Source organism: Dipodomys spectabilis, unplaced genomic scaffold (assembly GCF_019054845.1).
Source record: "Dipodomys spectabilis isolate Male_0828 unplaced genomic scaffold, ASM1905484v1 ptg000108l, whole genome shotgun sequence".
In the NCBI taxonomy this organism is placed as follows: domain Eukaryota; kingdom Metazoa; phylum Chordata; class Mammalia; order Rodentia; family Heteromyidae; genus Dipodomys; species Dipodomys spectabilis.
The window spans coordinates 5481648-5508113 of NW_024870785.1; the positions used below are offsets into that span (position 1 = coordinate 5481648).

A 26466-nucleotide genomic window follows, 5' to 3' on the forward strand; every position below is an offset into this window, starting at 1 on the left:
CTCCCCACACCTCGCTTCCCTCTTCCCTCTCCCCGCTCCCCCGCCGGGCACTGAGGCCGCCGCCACCAGTGCGCAGGCGCACACTGCCGCCGCCGCGTCGTCGCGCTCCTCCCGCCTCCTACCCCGCCCTTTTCAAAGACTTTTTAACTTTATTTGAACACCAGAGGGTGAACAATGGACAACAGGGGAAGAAGCTTTCTGCCAAAGGAATGGAGGAAGTGGAAGGCCTGCCACACCTCGCCTGGGGTCGAACCTTTTTCCATTCGCCTTGCTCTTTCTGACCTCCACCCTCTCTCTCTAGTTTCTACTCTTTTCCCAAGTCTCTCATTATTGGCAGTCACTTTTGACTGCTTTTATTTTGACTACATTTCCGAACCACCCCTCCCTTGTGAAATTTCCTGGAGTTGGCTGCAAAGGTACAAGAATTTAGCACTGACAGACCCTGAGTAAAAATGTTAACCCTAGGGCCTGGGAAGGTGACTCAGTGGTAGAGTGCTTGCCTTGCATGCATGAGGCCCTGGGTTCGATTCCTCAGCACCACAGAAGCAGAAAAAGCCGGAAGTGGCACTGTGGCTCAAATGGTAGAGTGCTAGCCTCGAGCTGAAGAGCTGAGGGACAGCGCCCAGGCCCAGAGTTCAGGCCGCACAACTGACCAAAAAAAAGAGTTAACCCTAGCTGGTAATTTTTGCCTTTGGATAAATTACAAATTGTTTTGAACCTTCAGCTTTGTAAGTGAAAAAAAAAATTAAGATAATACCATCTTAGTTCACAAGATGTTTTTAGGACTCATGAGAATGAGGTCTAGTATCTATCAAAGACCAGACATTTCATAAATACTAGTGATTATATTCTTACCCAAGATATCTCTTTATTACTAAACCTAGCCCATTCCCTGGGAATCCTATTTCAGTGACTAAGACGAGTCAGACAAAGTTACATTAAGATTAATAATGATGTGAACATACAGTTGAGACTCAAATGTTTCCCTAGAACTTCAATGCCCCAGATCAAAATAAGCAGCTACGTCTATCCATGCATGTGTAAAGTCAGGTTGCCTTCTGGAGGTTTAGAAAACTCTTCCAATTCTGTATTTGTGACATCACAAGTCCTTGGACCACTCAAGCGAGGTCTATGGTATGCTGCTTAGTCCACTCTCTTGTACAGGCATGCACCAGAAGTGCATGGGCCTATAAGCTCAGGGCCATAGTAAGGCCTATAGAAAATCAAGGTCAGATGTTGGTGAGCACCAAGGTAACCCTAGATCAATGTTCCTCCACCTTTAGGACATTGTTTGGAGAAGGTAATTCTTTATTTTCAACAGCTCTCCTGTGATAAGATGTTTACCAGCATCTCTGGACACTCAGTGCCAGTACTACTCCATGTGCTCTCCTTATCATCAAAGTAATAAAAAATGTCTCCAGACTTTGCCAACTATTCTCCGAAGGATTAAGTTGTCCCTGTGTGAGAACTATGATATTATATCCATGATTGGCCCAACACCAAAGGAACCCACCTCTACCATCAAGAACTGGTTACTGCTTGGGAAAACTACACAGGAGAAGAGAAATTGGTGAGTTTGTTGCTACCAGTCTTAAATAGGTCCTTAACTCTGCTGGCCAATACTACTGCTTTTCTCTGCTACATTTGTTCTATTACTTTCCAGCTCAGTATTCCAAATCCTGTCAGCTTCCTTAAAACTTCCAACACTACCATTGTCTCTTTATACTTTTGTGGTACCTAGAGATTGCACTAACACTTGAATTATGTTCCCAAGCTCTCTCTTCCTCACCCCCCTTTTTTTTTCTAGGGCTTGAACTCAGGGCTTGGACACTGAACTTGAGCTTACTTGTTCAAGAATAGTGCCCTACTCTTTGAGCTACAGCCCCACTTCCTTTTATTATGTTTTAATTTTTGTAGTTAATTGGAAAGAAGAGTCCCAGGGACTTTCCTGCTCGGTCTAGCTTTGAGCTGTGATTTTCAGATCTCAGCCTCCTGAATAGCTAGGATTATTCAAGCAACCCAGCTCCTCTCCCTTTTTTGAGATAGGTTCTCATTGACTTTTTCTGGCTGACCTCAAATTCCAAGTCCTCTTATTTCTACCTCCTAAGGGTGCACCACCACAGGTTGCATACCTCTTTTTTAGTAAGCAGATGACTTGTTTCGTATTTCATAGAGAATTTTAACTTCCTGTTACTAATCCTACAAGCTTACAAATACTTCCTCTCACAACGATGGAGGAACTTTCATTTCTCTTCTACCACCATTTGACCATTACTTTCACCAGGACATTCAATTGCCAATGTTCTTACCCTCTCAAGATCTTTATCGACTGACTCTTTCTTTCTTTCTTTCTTTTTCTTTCTTTCTTTTTCTTTCTTTCTTCCTTTGTTTTCTGAGGCTTAAACTCAGTACCTTGAGCTTGCTAGACAGGCACTCTACCACTTGAGCGCTGCTCCCAGCCCTTTTCGCTTCTAATTATTTTTTGTATAAAGGATTTTGTACTTTTTGTCCAGAGTTGATCCCAGACCAAGATCTTCCTACCTACAGCCTCCTGTCTTGTGTGTGTGTGTATGTGTGTGTGTGGGGGGGGGGGTCATAAATGTACACAATACCCAGCTTATTTTGTTGAGGCCTGAGCCACCATATTCAACTCATTACTAGCTTGCTTGCTTCCTTCCTTCCTGGGGCTTGAACTCTGGGCCTGGGTGCTGTCCCTGAGCTCTTCAGCTCAACGCTAGCACTCTACCACTTGAGCCACAGTGCCACTTCTGGTTTTCTGGTGGTTAATTGGAGATAAGAGTCTCATAGCCTTTGCTGCCTGGGCTGGCTTTGAACCGCGATCCTCAAATCTCAGCCTCCTGAGTAGCTAGGATTACAGGCATGAACCACTGGCGCCGGGCTCACTACTAGCTTTTTAAAACTCATTTCCCCCCAACATTCAACGATATGAGCTCTAAACCTCTCACAAGGATGAACTACAAGAAATTTCCATTAATCGCCACACTATGTTGTTGTTGGGGGGGGGGGGGGGGAAGCATATGTTTGATCCCAAGACCTGGGAAACTCTTTATTTCCCTCGTTCTCAGATGTCAGGGTGGGGTGGGGGAGAACTCCATTCATTCATCATGACTTCAAAATCACTTTTTCCCATTAACTCTGCAAACAGCCCTAACATGAGCCAGGGGTGCCTCGGATTTCCTATTTGCCAGCCTCCATGTTCCATCCACGGCAATCTGACCTAGCACAAACAGAAACCCTTGTGGTCAGGGAAGTCATCCCGACCGGCTTTCCTCGGCGATCGCGGCCTACTTATAGGCACCGGGCTCGCCCTCCCTCCCAGCTGCCGGCGGGACGAGGATCTCCCGGGTTAACCGGTGAGTTCCCAGGCTGGCCGCCGGCGTGGCAGGGAGATTTAAACCCCTCGCGCGGTGATTGGCTGTAGCTGCCGGGGGTGTGTTGGCGACCGCGGCGCCCAAGAAGTGCGCATGCGCGTGCGGCCGCCCCCTCGCGCGCGCAGGCGCGACCAGGGTTCAGTGCCTGGGTCTGGTCAGAGTGTCCGAGCTGGCGGCTGTGGAGGGGAGTGTCCGGAACCGCTCGGTGAGCCTCCAGAAGTGGGGTCTGTGGGAGCTAGCTGGGCGGGGAGGAGGAGGGGGGCGGAAATTTGAGGTGATATCCCGAGGGTGAAAGGATGTACTGTGTCGGTTGGAGAGTGTGTGGGGTCGGGCTTGAGGGGAGCGGGGCGGAGGGGGGGGGGGCGGGCGCTCCAGCCCAGACTCCCCGGGTTGGGCCCGGAAGGAGGACGCCGGGCGCTGTAGACTATGAAGGGCCCAGGGGAGACGAGGGGACCAGATGGGGGGCCCGGCTGGACGACCAGATGGGAGGGCCCGGCGGAAAGTGGGGGGCAGATAAGGGTCCTGGCGGAGACTATAGGGGGTCCAGATGGGGGGGGGCCAGCGGAAAGTGGGGGTTCCAGATGGGGAGCCCGGCGGAGACTTGGGGGTTCCAGATGGGAGCCCCAGCGGAAAGTGGAGGCCAGGTGAGGGGCCTGGCGGAGACTCCCAGTCCAGATGGGGGGGGGCGGCGGAAATTGGGGAGCCAGATGGGGTGGCTGGAGGCGCCGGTGGAGACGGGGTTGACTTGGGGGACTCTAGAAGAAGGGCCAGCGGAGACAGGGGGCGACATAGGGGCGGGTGTGTGGGGGGGGACTGGGCTCTTCCTGAAAGCCAAGCAAAAATCACCTCTTAGTAACCTAACTTCCAAGCCTTCCAGCGTTTGCTGCTTAAGATTAATAAGATGGACCAGTGATTCCAATGATCAGATAAGAGAATAGTTCTGGGATAATTGGAGGAGGAGGAGGAGGACTCGGAGGTTCATGCCACCTTGCTGTCTAGGAAAGCCCAGCCAGCCAGCCTTTGCTGCTTTCCCCTCTGGCCACACAAAGAAATGGATCAGTTGAGCTGGGCGCCGGCCCGTCATCCTAGCTCCTCAGGAGGCTGAGACCTCAGGTGATCGCGGTTCAAAGCCAGCCCAGGCAGGAAAGTCCATGAGACTCTTATCTCCAGTTAACCACCAGAAGACCAGAAGTGGCACTGTGGCCTCAGGTGGTAGAGCAATCGCCTTGAGCTGAAGTAATGTGTGGTGTGTGTGTGTGTGTGTGTTGAAGTAGTTTCATTTTGTGAGGGTTTTTTTTTTTTTTCTGCCCTTAATCATTAGTCATATGAATGTTAGGAAAGTAGCTGATGATAGAAGAAACCAAAAGCCATCAAATTTGGGAGGGAAATAACTGACGAGAAGGGCTTATCATTTTACCGTTATCATTTTACTTTTCTAGAGTGGAGTTAGGCTGGGAGACCTGGTGACTGAGAGGGAAGATTAGATATTAGCAGCTTTCTAACTGTACCTAAAGCCTCAGGAAAATAATATTTATTAGCAGGTATTTTAAGAATTGAAAGGAACCGTTTTTTTTTGTTTGTTTGTTTTTTTGCCAGTCCTGGGGCTTGAACTCAAGGCCTGGGCACTGTCCCTGAGCTTCTTTAGCACAAGGCAAGTACTCTACCGCTTGAGCCACGACCATTTCCAGCCTTTTCTGCTTATGTGGTACTGAGGAATCTAACCCAGGGCTTCATGCATGCAAAGCAAGCACTCTACCACTAAGCCACCTTCCCAGCCTGAAAGAAATCTTAACTCCATCTGTCCTGCTTTTTTTCTTTTTCTTTTCTTTCTTTCCCTTTCCTCTCTCCTTCCCTCCCTTCCTTCATTTCCTTACTTCCTTCCCTTCCTCCCTTCTTCCTTCTTTTTTTTTTTTTTTTGGTCAGTCCCAGTGCTTGAACTCTGGGCCTGGGCATTGTCTCATAGCTCTTCAGCTCAAGGCTACCACTCTACTACTTGAGCCACAGGGCCACTTCCAGCTTTTTCTGCTTATATGGTGCTGAGGAATGGAACCCAGGGCCTCATGCATGCAAGGCAAGCACTCTACCACTGAGCCACCTTCCCACCCCCAGATAAATCTTTTTTTTTTGTCAGTCGTGGGGCCTGAACTCTGGGCCTGGGCGCTGTCCCTCAGCTCTTCAGCTCAAGGCTATCTCTACCACTTGAGCCACAGCACCACTTCTGGCTTTTTCTGCTTATGTGGTGCTGAGGAATCAAACCCAGTGCATGCAAGGCAAGCACTCTACCACTGAGTCACCTTCCCAGCCTTAATATTTATTTTTTTAAATGAAAGTGGTAGATAAGTTTACTTAAAAATAAATACACATTAGGCCTGGGAAGGTGGCTTAGTGGTAGAGTGCTTGCCTAGCATACATGAAGTCCTGGGTTCAATTCCTCAGTACCACATAAACAGAAAAGGCTGGAAGTGGCGCTGTGGCTCAAGTTGTAGAGCTCTAGGTATTGAGTTCATGCCCCAGGACTGGCAAGAACAACAAACAAACAAAAAAATACACATTTGGGGGTGTGTGTGCATGTATGTGTGGGTATGTGTGCTGATCCTGGGGCTTGAACTCAGGGCTTAGGCTTTGTCCCTGAGCTATCTTGGAAACATGATCCTCAGATCTCAGCCTCCTGAGTAGCTAGGATTACAGGTTTGAGCCACTCTACTGAATACACTTTCTATAGACTGAAAACAAGGTCATCTCTAGGTTAGAAATGATATCACATTTCATTTTTAAGATGCATATGGTATGTGGATGCACCAGAAAATTTCTTTGTCCTAATTTCAGAACAGGAATTGCTTATCATGCCATTGTTTCCTGGTAGTATTGCACTCTTTCCTATGACCAGTAGAACTTCTGTATTTGTCTTCGTGTTTGTTTCTTAAACTCTGGATGAACTTAAGTAGGATACACAAGCTCATGTAACTAAAGGTCATTTCTTTTTCAGTTATTCAGAATATAATCGAGAAGAAAGCATGTGAACAAAAAACAGACCCTGTGCTCCTATGAGAATTGTCAGTCTTCACTTAGGAGTCATACAAGCACTACAAATTTTTCTATTTGGAGCACTGTTACAATTTTACTTCTTTTTTTGTTTGGTTTCTGCTGGAAATTGAACCTGGAGCCTTGAGCTCTAAATCACTAAAGAGGTGCTTTAATGTTGAGCTATACCTCCAGCCCAGACTTACTTTTTGTTGTTGTTGTTGGTTGTGGGGCTTGAACTGTGGGCTTGGGCGCTGTCCCTCAGCTCTTCAGCTCAAGGCTAGTGCCCTACCACTTGAGCCACAGCACCACTTCCGGTTTTCTAGTGATTTATTGGAGATAAGAGTCTCATAGACTTTCCTGCTCGGGCTGAACCATGATCCTCAGATCTCAGCCTCCAGGGTAGCTAGGATTACAAGCATGAGCCACTGGCACCAGGCTTAAAAAAATTTTTTTTTTTTTGGGTCTGGTCGTGGGGCCTGAAATCTGGGCCTGGGTGCTGTCCCTCAGCTCTTCAGCTCAAGGCCAGCGCTCTACCACTTGAGCCACAGCGCCACTTCCAGCTTTTTCCTTTTTGCTTATGTGGTGCTGAGGAATGGAACCCAGGGCCTCATGCATGCAAGGCAAGAGCTCTACCACTGAGTCACTTTCCCAGCCCCTTAAAAATATTTTTAAATGAGCTTAAAAATATTATTCTTTTCCAAAGTGAGAACCTATTCAATTAATTGATTTGGTGTACACTTTTTTTTTTCAGTCCTGGGGCTTGAACTCAGGACCTGGGCACTGTCCCTGAACTACTTTTGCTTAAGGCTAGCACTCTACCACTTCAGCCACAGAACCACTTCTGGCCTTTTCTGTTTATGTGGTACTGAGGACTTGAACCCAGGGCTTCATACATGGTAGGCAAGCACTCTACACTAACCGCATTCCCAGTCCCTTTATACTTGTTTTGAAGAGTGCTGGGGATTGGACTGAAGGTCTTGTGCTTGCTAAGTAGGTGTTCCACAACTTAAGCCACACTCCAGTCTTTTTTGCTTTTTTAGTTTTGCTTTCAGATAGGGTCTTGAATTTTTTTTTTTTTCCTTGACTGGATTAAGACTTCAATACTCCTCCCTCTGCCTCCTGAGTAGCGAAGATTACATGTGAGTGCCATCACATCTGGATTGAGATAAAGCTTTATTATGTAGCACAGGCTGGGCTCAAATTCTTAATTTTCTTGCCTCAGTCTCCTGAGTGCTGGTATTACAGGTTTGACTCACCATGCCCAGGTATTTTATTCCTTTTTCTAGGACACATTATAATAATATGTAATTCATAAGTGCCTAATTATCTGTAACAACTAAAAATCATCTCATGTTCTTACTTTATACTTTGAAAAATACTGCTTTGGGCCTCATCTCATGTTTAAAATGAAATGATGATTAAAATTTGTCCAGTGGGTTAGAAAATTCTATAAGCCCAGAATATTTATTATGGTGAATTTCTGAATTCTAGCAAATTTACCTGGTGTTATCAGATGAGCAAAGTAGAGGAGTAAGAGAGGGAAAACTATTTTTCTGTTTTGGCATTTTTTTTTGTGAAATCAGTTACATTTCAGTTTGTTCTTTCCTAAATCGAGACCTCCCCTTTTTCCTAATTTGTTCCTATGTCTCAGACACTCTAGAAATGTTTTTGCTGTTTACATTGTATGTGTGTGCATGTATAGTCATTTATAATGTACAATGTTGTTTGTACCCAAGTGTGCTGAGCTTTTTAATTCTAGTACCATGCTTAGAGCATCAGATGACAAAGATTGATCTTTTTTTGGATAGAAGTGTGAAACAGGGATCTAGTGCCTCCAACAATTGGAGGAAGTGGATTATGGAGCCAGGAAATAGCATGTACTGTACTTTTTGACAGTGCTGGGCATGAACCCAGGGCTTTATACACGGCAGGCAAGCTATTTACCCCTGAACTACAACCCAGAAGTGTACCTCTGCTAATATTAACATTGGTAGAGTCTTAATTTGCACTGAGTTAAACTTACCAATATTTTGGTTTTAGCTTACAGTCTATTACTGCTAAATTATTTAAATTATATTTTTCTGAAATCCCCTCATTTTAGTGAGCTCTAAAGCTTAACATTGTTTTAAATTTACTTTGACAACTGAGATTGCTTTGGGGGATCTTTTTTCTCCCAGAAGCCATTTGGATATTGATAACATCATTTGAGGGCCATACACAATTACCAATATAGGCAGATAGGTGGGGGACAGCCATAAGTAGAAGCACGTAAGTCTGTCCTTTCAAGTACCAAATCATTGATTTTGCAGACCTTATTTGGCTCATAAGTTGAACATTACCCATTCCTGGCTACTTAATACTCACAGTTTATCTCCTGTCTGCCATTTGAAGCCACCCTGCACTCCTACACAGAAAACATAGTCACAAAGCCGGGCACCAGTGGCTCATACCTGTAATCTCAGCTACTCATGAGTATGAGATCTGAGGATTGCAGTTAGAAGCCCACCATTCAGGGGCTGGGAAGATGGCTCAGTGGTAGAGTGCTTGTCTTGCATGGCTGAGGCCCTGGGTTCAATTCCTCAGCACCACATAAGCAAAATGAAAAAAAGCCGGAAGTGGCGCTGTGGCTCCAGTGGTAGAGCTCTAGCCTTGAGCTGAAGAGCTGAGGGACAGCGCCCAGGCCCAGAGTTCAGGCCCCACGACCGGACCCAAAAAAAAAAAAAAGAAGCCCACCATTCAGGAAAGTCCTGAAAATCACCGGAAAACCAGAAGTGGTAGAGTGCTAGCCTTGAGCAAAAAAGCTTAGGGACAACACCCAGGCCCTGAGCTCAAGCCCCACCATTGACAAAAAAAAATTAAAAAACAAAAAAACATAGATACTCACCAAGACTCCTACTAGGCTACTTAGTCCTTGTACTGTGGCGTTTTAAGAATTATCAAAGGGTGGGGCTGGAAAGGTGGCTCAGTGGTAAAGTGCTTGCCTTGCATGCATGAGGCCCTGGGTTCCATTCCTTAGTACCACAGAAGCAGAAAAAGCTGGCAGTGGCCCAGTGGCTCAAGGGGTAGAGCGCTAGCCTTGAGCTGAAGAGCTGAGGGACAGCACCCAGGCCCAAAGTTCAGGCCCCACAACCGACAAAAAAAAAAAAAATTATCAAAGGGTAATCTAAAATCGTATTTTTTGTTTGTTTTCTAGTACTGGATCTTTTTTTTTTTTTTGTCGGTCGTGGGGCTTGAACTCTGGGCCTGGGCGCTGTCCCTCAGCTCTTCAGCTCAAGGCGAGCGCTCTACCACTTGAGCTACAGCGCCACTTCCAGTTTTCTGGTGGTTTATTGGAGATAGGAGTCTCACGGTCTCTCCTGCCCGGGCTGGCTTTGAACCGTGATCCTCAGATCTCAGCCTCCTGAGTAGCTAGGATTACAGGCGTGAGCCACCAGCTCCCGGCTAGTACTGGATCTTGAAGTTAGAGCCTTTTGCTCTTGAGCTGGCCTTTTTCATTCTAGGATCGAGCTCTACCACTTGAACCACTCTTCCACTTCTGTTTTTTTTTTTTGCTGGTTAATTGGAGATGAGTCTCATAGACTTTGTTCTCCAGGCTGGCTTCAAATAGTCATTCTCAGATCTCAGCCTCAGAGTAGCTAGGATTATAGGCATGAGCCACTGGTGCCTAGCTCAAGTGTTTTTCTTGAGATGTTTACCCAGAGCTGCAGGCAAATCACTAGTACATAATTAAGAACATGGCCAGCTGCTATAGCCTAATGGGGGATGAGGGACTTTCAAGTTGCCTATTTAATATAGTGTCTATTCTTAGTTCCTGGCTTTGTGTTCTCCTACCTTAATGTTACTAACTTAGCCTGCCTGACTTAACCCATTTCTTTACCTCACTTGTAAGATGGGTACTGGTGGCTCATGCCTGTAGTCCTACTCAGGAGGCTGATATCTGAGGATGGGAGTTTGAAGCTAGCCTCAGCAAGAAAGCCATGAGACTTTTATCTCCAAATAACTACCAAAAAAGCAGCAAATGGAGCTGAGGCTCAAGTGGTAGTGCACAGCCTTGAGCACAAAAGCCCATAGACAGCCCCTAGGCTCTGAGTTCAAGCCAGGACAGGCACTGGAAAAAAAGTCTTCTGCAATAATTTCCTCTTTTCTGTACTTTCACTTTCTGTAGTTCCTGTTACATAGTTGCACTTCTGACTATTTGGTGGTTAATTGGAGTCTCATGGACTTTCCTGCCCGGCTAGCTTTGAACTTCAATCCTCCAGTCTTAGCCTGTTGAGTAGCTAGGGTTGCAGGCATGAGGTGCTGGTGGCTGTTTTTTGAGATAGGGTCTTAATGGGTAGCCCAAGCTTTCCTCTAGTAGCAATCTTGCTTCAGCCTCCTTAATGGTGAGATTATAGATTTATTTCCTCATACTTAGCTATTTCATAAGTTTTAAATTGTGCTGTGTTTGAGTGACGTGATGAAATCTCGTGCCATCTGGCTCCTTCCTGCCTGAGCCGGAATCATCATTGTCTGAGCTATCTACCCGCTCCTTTGTCACTTAATGGTCAGCTCCTTTATCAGATCTACTGTCTCAGTATCTTAGTACTTCTGTCCAAATAATCCTTACTTAGCTGTGGCCTTAACCAGAGCAGCAGTGTTGGCAGTTCACTTGTGCTGGAGAGAAACTGTAAGATGCTTTCAGTAAGTAAAAAGAAGAGGGCTTCTTGGTGGGTATATATGTGCAGGAAAGAATGTAGCATGCCGCTGGCCACTGGTATCTGGCCCCTCCTTTTTTTATTTTTTTAAGGGAGGAAGGGGTTACACACAGAAAAATTTGATTTTGTTGTTTTACAGTGCTGGAGATCAAACCCAGGGCCTCATACCTTCTAGACAAGTGCTCTGCCACTGATATACCCCCATCCCAAACTGAAAAGGTCTATGTAGAACCAGTGAGCTGTTCCATATCATGTACATACAGTGGAAGATTTTGACTTGAGGCTCCAGTGGTGGTTTGCAGGCTTTATACTGCCAGCACATGTACTTTTATTCCGGGGAGCCTTGAAATTCTCTTCCCTTCCCCCTTCCCTTCCTTTCCCCTTTCCTTTCCCTTCTCCCTTCCCCCTTCCCCTCCCTTCCCTTCCCTTGCCTTTCCCTTCCCCCCTCCCTCTTCCCCCTTCCCACCTCCTCCCCATCTTCTTCCCCATGCCCTTCCCCCTCCCCCCTTTCCTTCCTCTCCCTTCCCTTCCTTCTTTTTTGGTTGGGGATGGGGCTTGAATCCTGGGTCTGGATGCTGTCCCTGAGTTCTTCTGCTCAAGGCTAGCGTTCTACCACTTGAGCCACAGTGCCACTTCCAGTTTTCTGTGGTTTATTGGAGATAAGAATCTCACAGACTGGGCTGGGAAGGTGGCTCAGTGGTAGAGCGCTTGCCTTGCATGCATGAGGCCCTGTGTTCGGTTCCTCAGCACCACATAAGCAAAAAGAAAAAAAAAAAGCCAGAAGTGGCACTGTTGGTCAAGTGGTAAAGTGCTAGCCTTGAGCTGAAGAGTTGAGGGACAGTGCCCAGGCCCAGAGTTCAGGCCCCACGACCGGACCCCCACCAAAAAAAAAAAAAGAATCTCACAGACTTTCCTGCTGGATCTAGCTTTGAACCACGAGCCTCAGATCTCAGCCTCCTGAGTAGTTAGGATTACAGGTGTGAGCCACTGGCTCCTGGCTATACACATAATTTTAAATTATATTATTTTCCTTATTTGAATTTTTTCACCTTATTGCTTTCCTATATTCAGAAAACATAAAGAACATTGTGCAAACTATTTTCATAGTCTCTTAAAGCTTGTAAGTCACTGATACCAGCTTTTCAAAATAGACCATTTTCCCCGTGAAAGTGTACTTTGGTTTTAGGTGTACCATCCCCTTGGCCACTTCCGGTCTTTTTTTTTTTCTGCTTATGTGGTGCTGAGGAATTGAACCCAGGGCCTCATGCATGCAAGGCAAGCTCTCTACCACTGAGCCACCTTCCCAGCCCTGGCCTTAATTTCTTTACTCATGTAGAGAGACCAGTAAAGAGATCAGTTCTTTTATCCTGTTTGTCTGAAAAGTACCTCAGTTCCATTAAACTACACTCTTTGCTCAAAAACTTTTTTTTTTTTTGGTTGGTCGTGGGACTTGAACTCTGGGCCTGGGCGCTGTCCCGCAGCTCTTCAGCTCAAGGCGAGCACTCTACCACTTGAACCACAGTACTACTTCCAGTTTTCTGAGTGGTTTAGTGACGCAAAGAGTCTCACGGGCAGACCCTGCCCGGGCTGGCTCCTGAGTAGCTGGGATTACAGGCGTGAGCCACCGGGCAACCGGCTTTATTTTTTTGTTAAGATAGAATCTTGCTGTTGTCTAAACTAGCCTCAAACTCAAGATTCTCTTACCTTTGCCTCAGGAGCAGTGATTACAGGTGTACTACTCAATTCCTGACTTAAACAAACTTTTGTGTATCTTATATTTCTAGAATATCCACATTTCCATTTCTGTGCCTGAATTCTGATTCATCATGGATAATCTATCATCCGAAGAAATTCAGCTGAGAGCTAACCAGGTTACTGATGAGGTAAAAGTTATATTTACAATTAGTAATTGATTGAGTTTTTAGTGGAAGGAGGAGAAGGCCTTCTTAAAGCTTATTTTGGCCTCCTCCTGGTCCCTTACTATCAATTCCTTTGTCCCACAGTTCCTTCCTTTTTTTCAGCTCAGCAGAAACTACAGAAGTGAAAAGAATTTGTATCATTTTTCTAGGTAGTATTACTTAACTGTTAGAGTAATTCTGCAAGGGATTCCAGGCTTCATTTATTTATTTATTTTTTTGTTGGTCGTGGGACTTGAACTCTGGGCTTGGGCGCTATCTCTCAGCTCTTCAGCTCAAGGTGAGTGCTCTACCACTTGAGCTACAGCGCCACTTCCTGTTTTCTTCTGGTTTATTGAAGATGAGAATCTCATGGTCTTTCCTGCCTGGGCTGGCTTTGAACTGTGATCCTCAGATCTCAGCTTCCAGAGTAGCTAGGATTACAGGCATGAGCCACCGGTGCCTTGCCCAGGCTTTATTTTTATTTTTTTAAGAATTTCCTAGTACCTTTGTATAAAGCATTAAATGTTTACCAACTCCATGTACTCAACCCTCTAAATTTTCTCTTGAGGAGCCCTGTTAAGAAGAAAATAACTAAAAGTATAGTGACCAACTTCCTTCATTTTGTTATAAAGAGAGGGATGGACTAGGATGAGCTGGCAGTTTTGTTTTGGTACTGAGTACTGAGGCTTGAACTTAAGGCGCCTCACTCTCTTGCTCAGTTTTGTTTTTTTTTTTTGTTTTGGCCGTGGGGCTTGAACTCTGGGCCTGGGCGCTGTCCCTCAGCTCTTCAGCTCAAGGCGAGCGCTCTACCACTTGATCTATAGGGCTACTTCTGGTTTTCTAGTGGTTTATTGGAGATAGGAGTCTCACAGTATTTCCTGCCAGGGCTGGCTTTGAACCTGGATCCTCAGAGCTCAGCCTCCTGAGTAGCTAGGATTATAGGCGTGAGCCACTAGCGCCCTGCTTCAGTTTTGTTTTTTGCTCATATCTGGCGCTCTTTATCACTTGAGCCAAGCCTCCACTTCCAGCTTTTTGAATGGTTAATTGAAAATAAAAAGTCTTACAGCTTTGTCTTCTTTGTCTGGCTTTAAACCTTCATCCTCAGATCTCGAGTAGCTTAGATTATAGACTTGAGCTAATGAGACCCTGCTGGGCTGAGATTTTTTTTTTTTTTTGGGTCCGGTCGTGGGGCCTGAACTCTGGGCCTGGGTGCTGTCCCTCAGCTCTTCAGCTCAAGGCTAGCACTCTACCACTTGAGCCAAGCGCCACTTCTGGCTTTTTTCTTTTTGCTTATGTGGTGCTGAGGAATCAAACCCAGGGCCTCATGCATACAAGGCAAGTGCTCTACCACTGAGCCACCTTCCCAGCCCCTGAGAATTCTTTTTTTGTCAGTTGGTGGGGCTTGAACTCTGGGTCCGGGTGCTGTCCCTCAGCTCTTCAGCTTAAGGCTAGTGCTCTACCACTTGAGCCACAGCACTACTTCCAGCTTTTTCTGCTTATGTGGTACTGAGGATTCAAACCCAGGGCCTTGTGTATGCAAGGCTATTACTCTACCACTGAGCCACCTCCCCAGCCTGGGCTGAGAATTTTTATAGAATAGCATCATCAAAGTATGGCCTATGGTGGGGCTGGGAAGATGGCTCAGTGGTAGAGTGCTTGCCTTGCATGCATGAAGCCCTGGGTTCGATTCCTCAGCACCACATAAGCAAAAAGAAAAAAGCCGGAAGTGGCACTGTGGCTCAAGTGATAGAGTGCTAGCCTTGAGCTGAAGAGCTGAAGGACAGCGCCCAGGCCCAGAGTTCAGGCCCCATGACTGGAACCAAAAAAAAAAAGTATGGCCTATGGTCAGCGTCCCCCTCCCCCCCTGCTTATTACATATTTCAGAATTCTAAAACTCTTGTATTTTTTCCTAGTCTCTGGAAAGTACAAGGAGAATCCTGAGTTTAGCCATTGAGGTAAGAAATGTTCATCAAGTTGAGCACAGATCTTTATGGGAGGGATTTTGGTAGCAGTAGTTAGAATTGGTGTTATATTAATATACTTTATTATTTGAAACTTGCAATTGTTAAATTGTCACACTATACACTAACAGTATTTTTTTTCCTTTGACAACAGTATTGGAATATTAAAGGGAAAGGTGAATTTACCATGAGTCTCTAACTGCAATATTTTGGGATGTTTAATGTGTTAAAGCATGTTGGTTTAAGGCTTCTAGTTCTATGGTGTCCATAATCCTTGGAGATGAGGTTTATATGAGAATTTAGGTTTCTATTTGATTTTTTCTTGCTACTTACGGGTTCTTGCAGTGTTTGTTGTGTTATTTTGGATTTATTTTGTTGTACTATCATGTTTTCCCCTTCTTTTTAGTCTCAGGATGCAGGAATCAAGACCATAAATATGCTGGATGAACAAGGGGGTAAGTTGAAGTCGTTGGAGGAAAAGTAATTTTTTAAGTTACAAAAAAAAAAATATGTATCACTGGGTGCTGGTGGCTCATGCCTGTAATCCTAGCTGCTCAGGAGGCTGAGATCTGAGGATCGCAGTTCAAAGCCAGCTCAGGCAGGAAAGTCTGTGAAACTCTTATGTCCAATAAACCACCAGAAAGCCATAAGTGGCACTTTGGCTCAAGTGGTAGAGCACTAGCCTTGAGCTGAAGAGCTGAGGGACAGTGCTCAGGCCCAGAGTTCAAGCCCCATGACCAACAACAACAACAAAAAATACCCCGGGCTGGGAATGTAGCGTAGTGTAGAGTGCTAATGCCCTGGGTTCGATTCTTCAGTACCACTTAAACAGAAAAAGCCAGAAGTGGCACTGTGGCTCAAGTGGTAGAGTGCAAGCCTTAAGCAAAAAGAAGCTGAGGGACAGCGCCCAGGTCCTGAGTTCAAGCCCCACAACTGGCAAAAAGAAAAAAAAACAAGCCTGTGAAATCACCCTCTTATAAATTTCAGCCTTTTTAAGAAATGAGTGTTAGGCTTATTTCTTTTTTCTGGCTTGAATTGTATCATGTTTACTGCTGATTTGAGCTGAGAGGCAGCAATGCCCAACTGCATACCAAGTGTGTGTTAGGCCAGCCTGGCTGGTTATGTTTATTTGTCACATACATTAGACATTATGGTAAACATTGATCATCCTAAAAAAATAGGTCTAAATTCTGATGACCTTAGGAATATTCTTTTTGAATTCTCTCTGAATATTATGGTCTAGTTTTTATTAGTCTTGTGACAGCCCTCAGATTTTGTCTGTTATGGCCTGGCCAAAGTGTACTTAACTTGGTTGGAAGAAAGGTCTCTGCCCAGCCCTCACATGCTTCTTGTGAACAAGTCCCTCCCACCCCCATCCCCCATCCCCCACCCGTTGTTCTGAACTCTGGCCTGGATGCTGTTCCTGAGCTCTTCAGTTCAAGGTAGCACTACCACTTGAGCCACAGTGCCACTTCCAGTTTTCTGAGTGGTTTATTGGAGATAAGAATACCACAGACTTTCTTATGCAGGCTGACTTTGAACCACCATCCTCAGATCTCAGCCTCCTGAGTAATTAGGATTACAGTGAGAGCCAACAGCACCGGACAGTTTTGTTTTGTTTTGTTTTAAGAAATACCAAGTGTCCCCAGATAAGTATATCGGGGTGTTCTTATTCATCATGGGATGTGGCACTGGTAGATTTTGGGTTAAAGTTTGCTGCTCTATAATAAGATCTTCTGGTCAACACTGAATGTATCACAAAATTGAACTCTAAACAATTTATTCTTAGAACAATTAAACCGCATAGAAGAAGGCATGGACCAAATAAATAAAGACATGAGAGAGGCCGAGAAGACCTTAACAGAGCTCAACAAGTGCTGTGGCCTTTGTGTCTGTCCATGTAATAGGTGAGTTGATAAACTGAAACCACCTCACATGCTCCCTGCCCCACAGTAAGTAGACTGAGCTAGTTAATCATCATCTTCCTTCTGGTAGATGTAGTTCATCTCTGTTTTTCAAAAGCAATTGACAAAGCTGTCACTTCTTACTTGAAGTGACTGTACTAGTCAGAGATACAAAGATGGATAGGTCCTGTGGCCCTATCTGTTTTATTTATTGTAACTGTGTTCTGCCTCAGATGATATATGATCTGTAGTAGATATTCAGTAAGTACATAAATACTTGTGGATTGAATATCCTTGAGAAACTTGTTTGCTGAAGGGAAAAGGTTAGAAAATTATTTTAAAAATTAGAATGCAAACAATATTCAGAGTAGAAGTAATATAAGTATATATTCACTCAGAAAAGAGGAAGTTCTACATCGTTACTATTGGCAGTTGTTTTCTTTCATAATAGTTTTTATAATTTTAAGGAAAAATGTCATCACCCAGACAAGCTGAAACAAGAAGTGTGCCATGGTTTAAATAGTTTCCTTGGATTTTTGTTTTCTTTTTTTTTTTTCTCTTGTCTAGATTCTCAGATGTTGGTTATTTCTGCAAAACCAGGCAGGAATTTGAATGCATTATGGTTTTTCAGATGCTAAACCTGCTTCTGTTCTGTTTGACTTACTGTTTTCTGGATTTCATTCTCTCCCTTTAATATCTTCCTTTCTAACCTGCTTACTAAAAATGAAGATTTAACATCAGAAGCCGGGCTCAGTAACTGATCACAGGGAACTTTCAGATGCAGTCTTGTGGCGCAGTCTGGGCTGCTAACCTGCTATCTCTAAAGGTGACGACGCTTCAAGTGATGTTTCTGTGCATGTGCATGGATCCTGTGAATGAATGGTAGAGACTGTCTCATCAATTCCTGTGCTGTGGTGTGGAATGTCAAGTGAATTTGTTCTTCCTTGTTTTTGCTCTGACCAAAAATAGGCTTGACAAAAGAATCTTATAACTCCTTTAAACTAATGGCTCTGATTAATAAATTTTTGTTAAGTAGCTCTAATATTAACAAAATAGAAACATTCCTAAAGTTTTCTAAGCTATAAAAAGGTTGCTTTTTGTAGACAGCAGCTGCAGTGTAGTTCTTGTCAAAAGTAAGGTAATTCAGGCTGTATGCATCTCTCTTCATAGGATATTGATTTCAACATCCTACCTTATTTTAATTTCTATACTCTTTTCTAGTTCCTGAATGAAGCTTTCCTCTATGAAAGTATTGTTTCTAATGATTTGGATTCCCCATGATTTAGGTCACTACCAAACCCAAAAATGAATTGAAAATCTAGTCACAGACAGAAAAGAATGTTTATGGTTATTAGCTTCTGGTAATTAATGTATTTATACTATTATTCTGCTTTAGGATTTTGCCTGGAACTTGTATTATTATTAAGAAAGAGTATAGCCCGGCACTGCTAGCTCACACCTGCAATCCTAGCTACTCAGGAGGCTGAGATCTCATGATCACAGTTCAAAGCTAGCCTGGGGAAGAAAAGTCCCTGTGAGACTCTTATCTCCAATAAACTACTCAAAAAGCCAGAAGTAGTGCTGTGGCTCTAGAGGTAGAGCGTTAGCCTTGAACACAAAGACAATGCCCAGGCCCTGAGTTTAATCCCCAAAACCAACAACAACAACAACAAAATACATGTAAATATGGGGCTGGAAATGCTTGCCTACCATGCATGAAACTCTGGGTTTGATTCCTCAGTATCACATAAGCAGAAAAGGCTGAAAGTAGCGCTGTGGCTCAAGTGGTAGAGTACTAGACTTGAGCTCAGAGAGGCTCAGGGACAGTGCCCAGGCCTTGAGTTCAAGCCATGGACTGGTACACAAAAAAATTATTTTCTTTCTGGGAAGGTGGCACATGCCAGTAATTCCAGCACTCAGAAGGTGCAGGCAAGAGGGTCAGGAGTTCAAGGCCAGCAAACTTTCATACTGACAGCCTTGTCTCCAGATAAACAAAATGTCACTTCTTAGGTTCCTGCCAGTTATACCAGTTTAAAAAACACATCCCATGGTAAAATTCTGCCATTGACTGAGTTTTGGGCCTGTCAGATCCCTGTCTGCAGCATATGTTTTTATTTTCAAGAAACTTAGATTTCTTTTTCTTTTTCTTTTCTTTTTTTTTTTTTTGTCGGTCATGGGGCTTGGACTCTAGGCCTGGGCACTGTCCCTCAGCTCTTCAGCTCAAGGCTAGCACTCTACCACTTGAGCCATAGTGCCACTTCCGGCCTTTTCTATTTATGTAGTGCTGAGGAATCGAGCTCAGGACCTCATGCATACAAGGCAAGTACTCTACTGCTGAGCCACCTTCCCAGCCCCTTAGATTTATATTTTTTTAGTGAGAGAAAAACTCCTAAATGAAAAAGCCCTAAAGAAATAGTCACATTTTGTTACTTGATAACAGCTTAGTGAAGACGTGGTAGAAGTAGTATTTGATTTAAAATGATTGAATGTCCATGACTTTCCATAATTTTTTCCTAACTCACATTGCCATGGGGCCTATGAATCTACTTTTAGCCATATGTTGCTTCTCTACTAAAGGCATCAGGGTTATAGTTCAGATAACAGGCACTAACAATTTCAACTTCCCTCCTGCTTTTCTATGTCTGTCTACTCCTGACTCATATAGGACAAAGAACTTCGAGTCTGGTAAAGCTTATAAGGCAACATGGGGAGATGGCGGAGACAACTCACCTAGCAATGTAGTATCTAAACAACCAGGCCGGGTAACAAATGGTCAGCCTCAGCAAACAACCACAGGAGCAGCCAGCGGTGGATACATTAAGCGGTATGCCATTACCCTCTCCTCTTCTCCATGTTTCTACACCTTTCCTAATGAATGGTAAGGGGTAGCTATCCATAATGAACCCTCACTCAACTAATTGGAATACTATTATTTTACTTTATTTTTTGTCAGGCATGGGGCTTGAACTCTGGACCTGGGCACTTGTCCCTCAGCTCTTCAGATCAAAACGAGCACTCTACCATTTGAGCCACATCCTCACTTCCAGTTTTCTGGTGTTTATTTAGAGATTAGAGTCTCACAGCCTTTCCTTCCTGGGCTGGCTTTGAACCATGATCCTCAGATCTCAGCTTCTTGAGTAACTATGATTATAGGTGTGAGCTACTGGCACCCAGCTATTTTACTTTTTTCTAAGCAGGGTCTATCTAGGACTCAGATAGTTCTCCAAAGGGATTATAGATATGTACCACCATGCCCAGTTATTTATTTATTTATACACTATGGAGTTTGAACTCAGGGCTTCACATTCATTAGGCAGGTACTCTACTGCTGAGCGATCCCTCCAGCTATTTTATGCCATTTTGAAAATGTGTTTTCAAATCTGACTCCTGAAAAAACATTTGATTGTAGTCCATGAGTAATGAGATTAACTTTGTACTTTTTCTGTACCTGAAAATTCTTGAAAGACATATTCACTTCTGTAAGTAGGGAAAATGTTACACAGTATATCTACTGCAGGGATTGACTAGATTTCTCTCAAATATCTGTAAAAGACCAGATAGTAAATATCTCAGACATTTCAGGCTAGTCTATGTTACAGTTATTCAATTCTGTAGTATATAAAAAGTAAATCTAGCCGGGCGCTGGTGGCTCACGCCTGTAATCCTAGCTACTCAGGAGGCTGAGATCTGAGGATCGCGGTTCAAAGCCAGCCCGGGCAAGAAAGACCGTGAGACTCCTATCTCCAATAAACCACCAGAAAACCGGAAGTGGCGCTGTAGCTCAAGTGGTAGAGCGCTCGCCTTGAGCTGAAGAGCTGAAGGACAGCGCCCAGGCCCAGAGTTCAAGCCCCACGACCGACAAAAAAAAAAAAAAAAAAAAAAAAAAAAGTAAATCTAGCTGGGGGCTGGTGGCTCACACCTGTAATCCTAGCTACTCAGGATGCTGGGATCTGAGGATTGTTGTTAAAAGCCAGTCTGGCAGTAAAATCTATGAGTCTTATGTCTAATCAGTTACCCCAAATAGAGCTATAACTCAAAGTGGTAGAGCTCTAGCCTTGAGCAAAAAGGCTCAGGGATAGCACACAGGCCCTGAGTTCAAGCCCCACAACTGACCAAAAAAAAAAAGTAAATCCAAGTATTAATTAAAAAAAAATAGTAAACCAGATTTCCTCCATTGTACCAAAAAAGCAAGCCAGCTCTCTCTTTTTGACAGTATAACTAATGATGCCAGAGAAGATGAGATGGAAGACAACCTGAATCAAGTGGGCAGTATCCTAGGAAATCTAAAGAACATGGCCCTGGACATGGGCAATGAAATTGACACTCAAAATCGACAAATAGACCGGATCACAGAAAAGGTAAATTCTTTATGGCCACAAGAATATGATACAGCCAGCCTAGCAATAATTTTATTTATTTTTTTTCTCTTTTAAATTTTTTATTGTTATTATAAAGGTGATCTACAGAAGGTTACAGTTACATAAGTCAGGTAAAGTTTCACCCCTTCCCTCACTTTCTCCTAGTTTTCCCTCCCCTCCCCATCCACAGGTTGTGTAGTTCATTTTCTTTTTTTTTTTTTTTTTTTAATTTTATTTTATTGTAAAGCTACTATACAGAGGGTTACAGTTACATGAGTGAGGTAATGAGTACACTTCCTCTTGAACATTGTTACCCCCCTCCATTGTTTTCCCCCTACTATCCCCTCCCTCCCTCCCTTCCCCGAGGTTCTTTTTTTTTTGATTGTGATTAAATGATTACATAATTTCAAAGTCACAAGTTCATTCTAACTTCCCTGGAGCAAATTGTCTACCACAGTCTGTAATATATAACAGTGTTCACATGTTATATACCATGTTTGTGATCAGCAGCATGGGGATATTTAGTAGTGGTTCAACCAGATGAGCGGGAGTTCTTTGTTTCTTAAGTCCTGTTAGTTTTGTCGTATCACCTAACCTTTTGGATTTAGCATCCACTTATCAGGGAGACCATGTACCGTTTGTCTCTTCGTTCTTGGCTTACCTCGCTCAACATGATTCCTTCTAGCTCCATCCATTTCCCTGCAAATGCCATTATTTTGTCATTTCTAATGGCTGCATAATATTCCATTGTGTATAGATACCACAATTTTTGGATCCATTCATCTGTGGTGGGGCATCTAGGTTGTTTCCATATCCTAGCTATTGCGAACAGTGCCCTAGCAATAATTTTAGTAATGACTGTCAGTACTAGATACTCGTAGAGAACAAAGAATAAGATCCTGTCCTTAAAATTAAATGCTGGTAGCTACTGCTTGTAATCTGTTCAGAAGCTATTCAGAAGTCTACCATCTGAAAATCACAGTTTGCAGCCAGGGCAAGAAAGTCCATAACACTCTTATCTCCTAATAATCTTCCAAAAAGCTGGAAGTGGAGCTATGGTACAAGTGGTAAAGTGCCATCCTTCAGTGAAAAAGCTAAGAGACAGTGCCTGGACCCTAAGTTCAAACACTATAACTGCTATACACACAAAAAAGAACCCTGTCCCTACAGGGCTTGCAGTTTTGATGAGGTATAGTTGTAACACATTGAAAAGCCTCCCTATCTTGCTCCTGGTGTTTGGTTCATTGTGAAACCACAGCAGTGGAGCAGAGCTGTTTGATGTAAATCTTTAAGATTGGAACCTGCTCTAATCCTTGAGAAGGACCTTTTTGTTTCATCTCTGAATGTTCCATTTTCCTTATTAACTAGTCACACTGTGCAGGTTATCTGAAACCTCATCTTCAGAAAAAGTCTGTAGTAACTTAGTTCTGCACAGTAGTTCTTGCCATTATGTGACTAATGGAAAACTGTGATTTGTTGTTGTTGTTTTATTTTCCATGATATAAAAGATTTTTAAAAGAAATTGTTTCCCGTGTTTGGATGAATCATATCTACAAGCCACACTTCATTAACATCCTTGTATACTACTCTGGGCCTGAGCCCGGTCCCTCAGTCTTGCACTCAAGGCCAGTGCTCTACCACTTGAACTACAGTGCCACTTTGTTTTCTGGTGGTTATTTGGAGATAAGAGTTACACAGACTTGTGGCTGAAGTGGTAGAGCACTAGCCTTGAGCTGAAGAGCTGAGGGAGTTCAGGCCCCACGACTGGACCAAAAAAAAAAAAAAAAGAGTTTCACAGACTTTCTTGCCTGGGCTGCCTTTGAACCATGATCCTCAGATCTCAGCCTCCTGAGTAGCTAGGATTACAGGTGTGAGCCACCAGCCCCCAGCTGCAGTGAGCTTTTAAGTTTGGCTTTTTCTTTGTGTGTGCGTGCATACCTGAGTGTCTGCGTGCGTGCGTGCGTGCGTGTGTGCGTGTGTGTGTGTTTGTGTGTTTGTGCACGCGCTTGGACTTGGCTCAAGAGTCTCTTGTTCTCACTTGGTTTTATTACATAAGGCTGGTACTTTACCACTTGAGCTGTACCTCCACTTTTGGCTTTTTGTTGGTTAAGTAGAGATAAGAGTCTTGCAGACTCTTCTCTTTGGGCTGGCTTTGAACCTTGAGCCTCAGAGCTCAGCCTCCTGCGTAGTTAGGATTGGCTGTAGTCATGTGTGAAGTAAAAATGGTTTCTAAGAGGGTTCAATATTGTAGTCTGGATTAAAGCTACATATTACCTATGACTTTAACTTAGTCATTGCTGTCAGTGGTAATATAATCTATTTCAAAGATTTTTGGGAAGGTTATTTTAGTGTCTCTGGATCAGGCTTAGGGTAGCTCTGAGATTCTGTGGCTCAGAGAACATTCTTACCATATCTAATTGCATCAGAAATACCAGTGAAGACCAGGACACCCTATCTCAAAAAACAAATAACAACAAAAAAAATGCTATTGCTTATAAGATGCAATCCAGTTTTACACACGTTAAACTGTGAATAAATGTGTGATAAAACTGATAAATAAGCCAGGCGCTGGTGGCTCACGCCTGTAATCCTAGCTACTCAGGAGGCTGAGATCTGAGGATCATGGTTCAGAGCCAGCCTGGGCAGGAAAGTCCGTGAGACTCTTATCTCCAATAAACCACTAGAAAACCGGAAGTGGCTCTGTGGCTCAACTGGTAGAGCACTTGCCTTGAGCTGAAGAGCTCAGGGACAGCGCCGAAACCCAGAGTTCAAGCTCCATGACCGCCAAAAAAGAAAGAAAAAAAAGATAAAATACTGACAAGGTCTTCTGTTACATCCTTGTCATGTTTATGGTTTTTCCCAAGGGAATTTTAATTTTTTTTTTTTGGTCTGTTACGGGGCTTGAACTCTGGGCGTGAGCGCTGTCCCTCAGCTCTTCATCTCAAGGCTATTGCTCTACCACTTGAGCCACAGCGCCACTTCCAGTTTTCTGGTGGTTAATTGGAGATAAGAGTCTCATGGCCTTTCCTGCCTGGGCTGGCTTTGAACTGCAATTCTCAGAACTTAGCCTCCTGAGTAGCTAGGATTACAGGTGTGAGCCACCTGCACCCAGCTATTTCAAGAATTTCTTGCTGTCTGCTGATGGCTTGTGCCTGTAATCCTAGCTACTCAGGAGGCTGAGATCTGAAGATTGCAGTTCAAAGCTAGCCCAGGCAGGAAAGTCTGTGAGACTTTTTTTTCTGTGAGGAAAAAAAAAGATTTTCTGGGAAAGTCTGTGAGACTCAGTTTTCTGAGTGATTTATTTTCAATAAGAGCCTCATAGACTTTTCTGACCAGGCTGGTTTTGAACCACGATCCTCAAATCTCAGCCTCCTGAGTAGCTAGGATTACAGGCCTGAGCCACCATGCCTGGCTGTGTGAGACTCTCATCTCCAATTAACCACCATGGAAGTGGTAATGTGGCTCAAAGTGGTAAGAGTGCTCACCTTGAGGTGAAGAACTCAGGAAGAGTGCCCAGGTTGAGTTCAAGCCCCACGACTGACCCCCCCCCCCCCCACAAAAAAAAATTCTTGAATTTTCCCAGTGTTGATTACTCCCAAAGTATGTAAAATTGAACTTTTTTCTCTTTTAAATTGGTGGGATTGAACCCAGGGCCTTGCACTTGCAAAGCTTGTGCTGTATCACTGAGCTGCACACCCCCAGCACAAATGTGACTTCTATTAGAATGGCCTACTTAGTGAAGTAATGCTGATACCTTTTCCTTTTTTTTTTTTTTCAGGCTGACACCAACAAAGATCGAATTGACATTGCCAATACCAGAGCAAAGAAACTCATTGACAGCTAAAGCTACTGCTGTACTTCTTTATCATTTACTCACCTCCAGCTCCTCTTCCTAAGGCCTTACCTTTGCAGGGTTTGAAATTTTGCTCTTAAATTCTTCTAATCGGAGATAGTGTGGAAGAAAGGTCCAAGGAGTAACACCTTCCTTATTTTATTTTCTCTGTTGCTTTTGAGGGTAGACTGATTCTCGGCCTTTGAGTATTTTTCTCATTTCATCTTCTTAGGTTGGTTTTCATACCCCGCACTTAACTTCTGCAGGTTCTTTTACTTTCAAGATGTGAAAGCATTGCCAAAGACAGCCATGAAGAAGGCAGCTATAGAGGTGTTTTTTGTTTGTGTGTTTTGTTTTTTTTCTTTGGTTTTGTTTTGATTTTTGTGGTCCATGAAAGAGGTAAGAGGGAGGGCCAGAGATTTGGTGGTTACCTCAGTGAAAACACACAGGCCACAAAAAAAAAAAAATGCATAGCCACAGTAAAGATCTAGTTGGGATTAGTGTTCAGTTTAAGTTGCCTTTTTTGCCAATTAAGGCTAATCTACTTGGCTGTGCAGCTTTTACACTCAATATTTTTGTTGTTCATCACTATTGTGCAACCACTGCTCCAAAGAGAAGGATAGAAAGTTCTGTTAAAGTGAGTTCAGTTTGTGGATTCTTAGTGATTCATGTATGTTATGTACATAGATTCTGTGACCCCATTTCACATTGCACATTCAGGAACACTTTGTATAAATGAGTAGCTTTTTATTTTCATATTGTTGATATTATCATGATCTCATTACAGGCCTGTTAACCTCATAAATTTGTCATTAGTCCTTGAAGAAAAAAATAGTAAATATATACGTATAACATGAGATTTTCTCTCTAAAGCAGGGCTTAAATTTTTTTGGAAAAATTTGACAAAGTATATCACGTGAATTCAGATTTACCTCAATGCTAAGAATTATGTTTAGATAGGAAGATAAAATTTATTTTGATCTCAGGTAGATAAATAGATTGCTTTGGGTTGTATGTAGCTTTAGACATTTAAAAGGAATTTGTTATATCTTACTAAAAGTGGTTTGGAAAATTATGCCTTTGGTGTAATTCTTGATGATTGCACTGTGTTTGCCTTGCATATTGATCTGTGTCCAGAATCAAGTTTATATAGATCCTTAACAGTGTTACAAGAATCCACTTTGTATCTATCATCTTTATTTAAAAACTAATCTGTACACTACAGAGCAAATGATGTGGACTGGTTCAACCAATAACCACTGCTTGATTTTTATAATTTTGTAACTTATGCTATTATTCTTTTAAGTAGGTAGCATGTTTCTATGACTGTTATTTTCCAAGGCAATAACTTCATTGGCTCATGTTTAACATGTTGAATAAAGCAAAGGTCCATATATCCTGAA

The 26466-nt window shown here is 43.5% G+C and overlaps 1 protein-coding gene across 1 annotated transcript; it reads left to right on the forward strand.

Annotated features, from left to right (window-relative positions):
• Positions 1-3497: 3497 nt before the first annotated feature.
• Positions 3498-26466, forward strand: Snap23 (synaptosome associated protein 23). The gene is made up of 8 exons (XM_042687939.1): positions 3498-3597; positions 12895-12993; positions 14922-14963; positions 15376-15424; positions 16759-16876; positions 19539-19697; positions 21087-21231; positions 25010-26466. The coding sequence occupies exons 2-8, from the start codon at positions 12937-12939 to the stop codon at positions 25073-25075; spliced, it is 636 nt and encodes a 211-aa protein (XP_042543873.1). The 5' UTR covers positions 3498-3597; positions 12895-12936; the 3' UTR covers positions 25076-26466.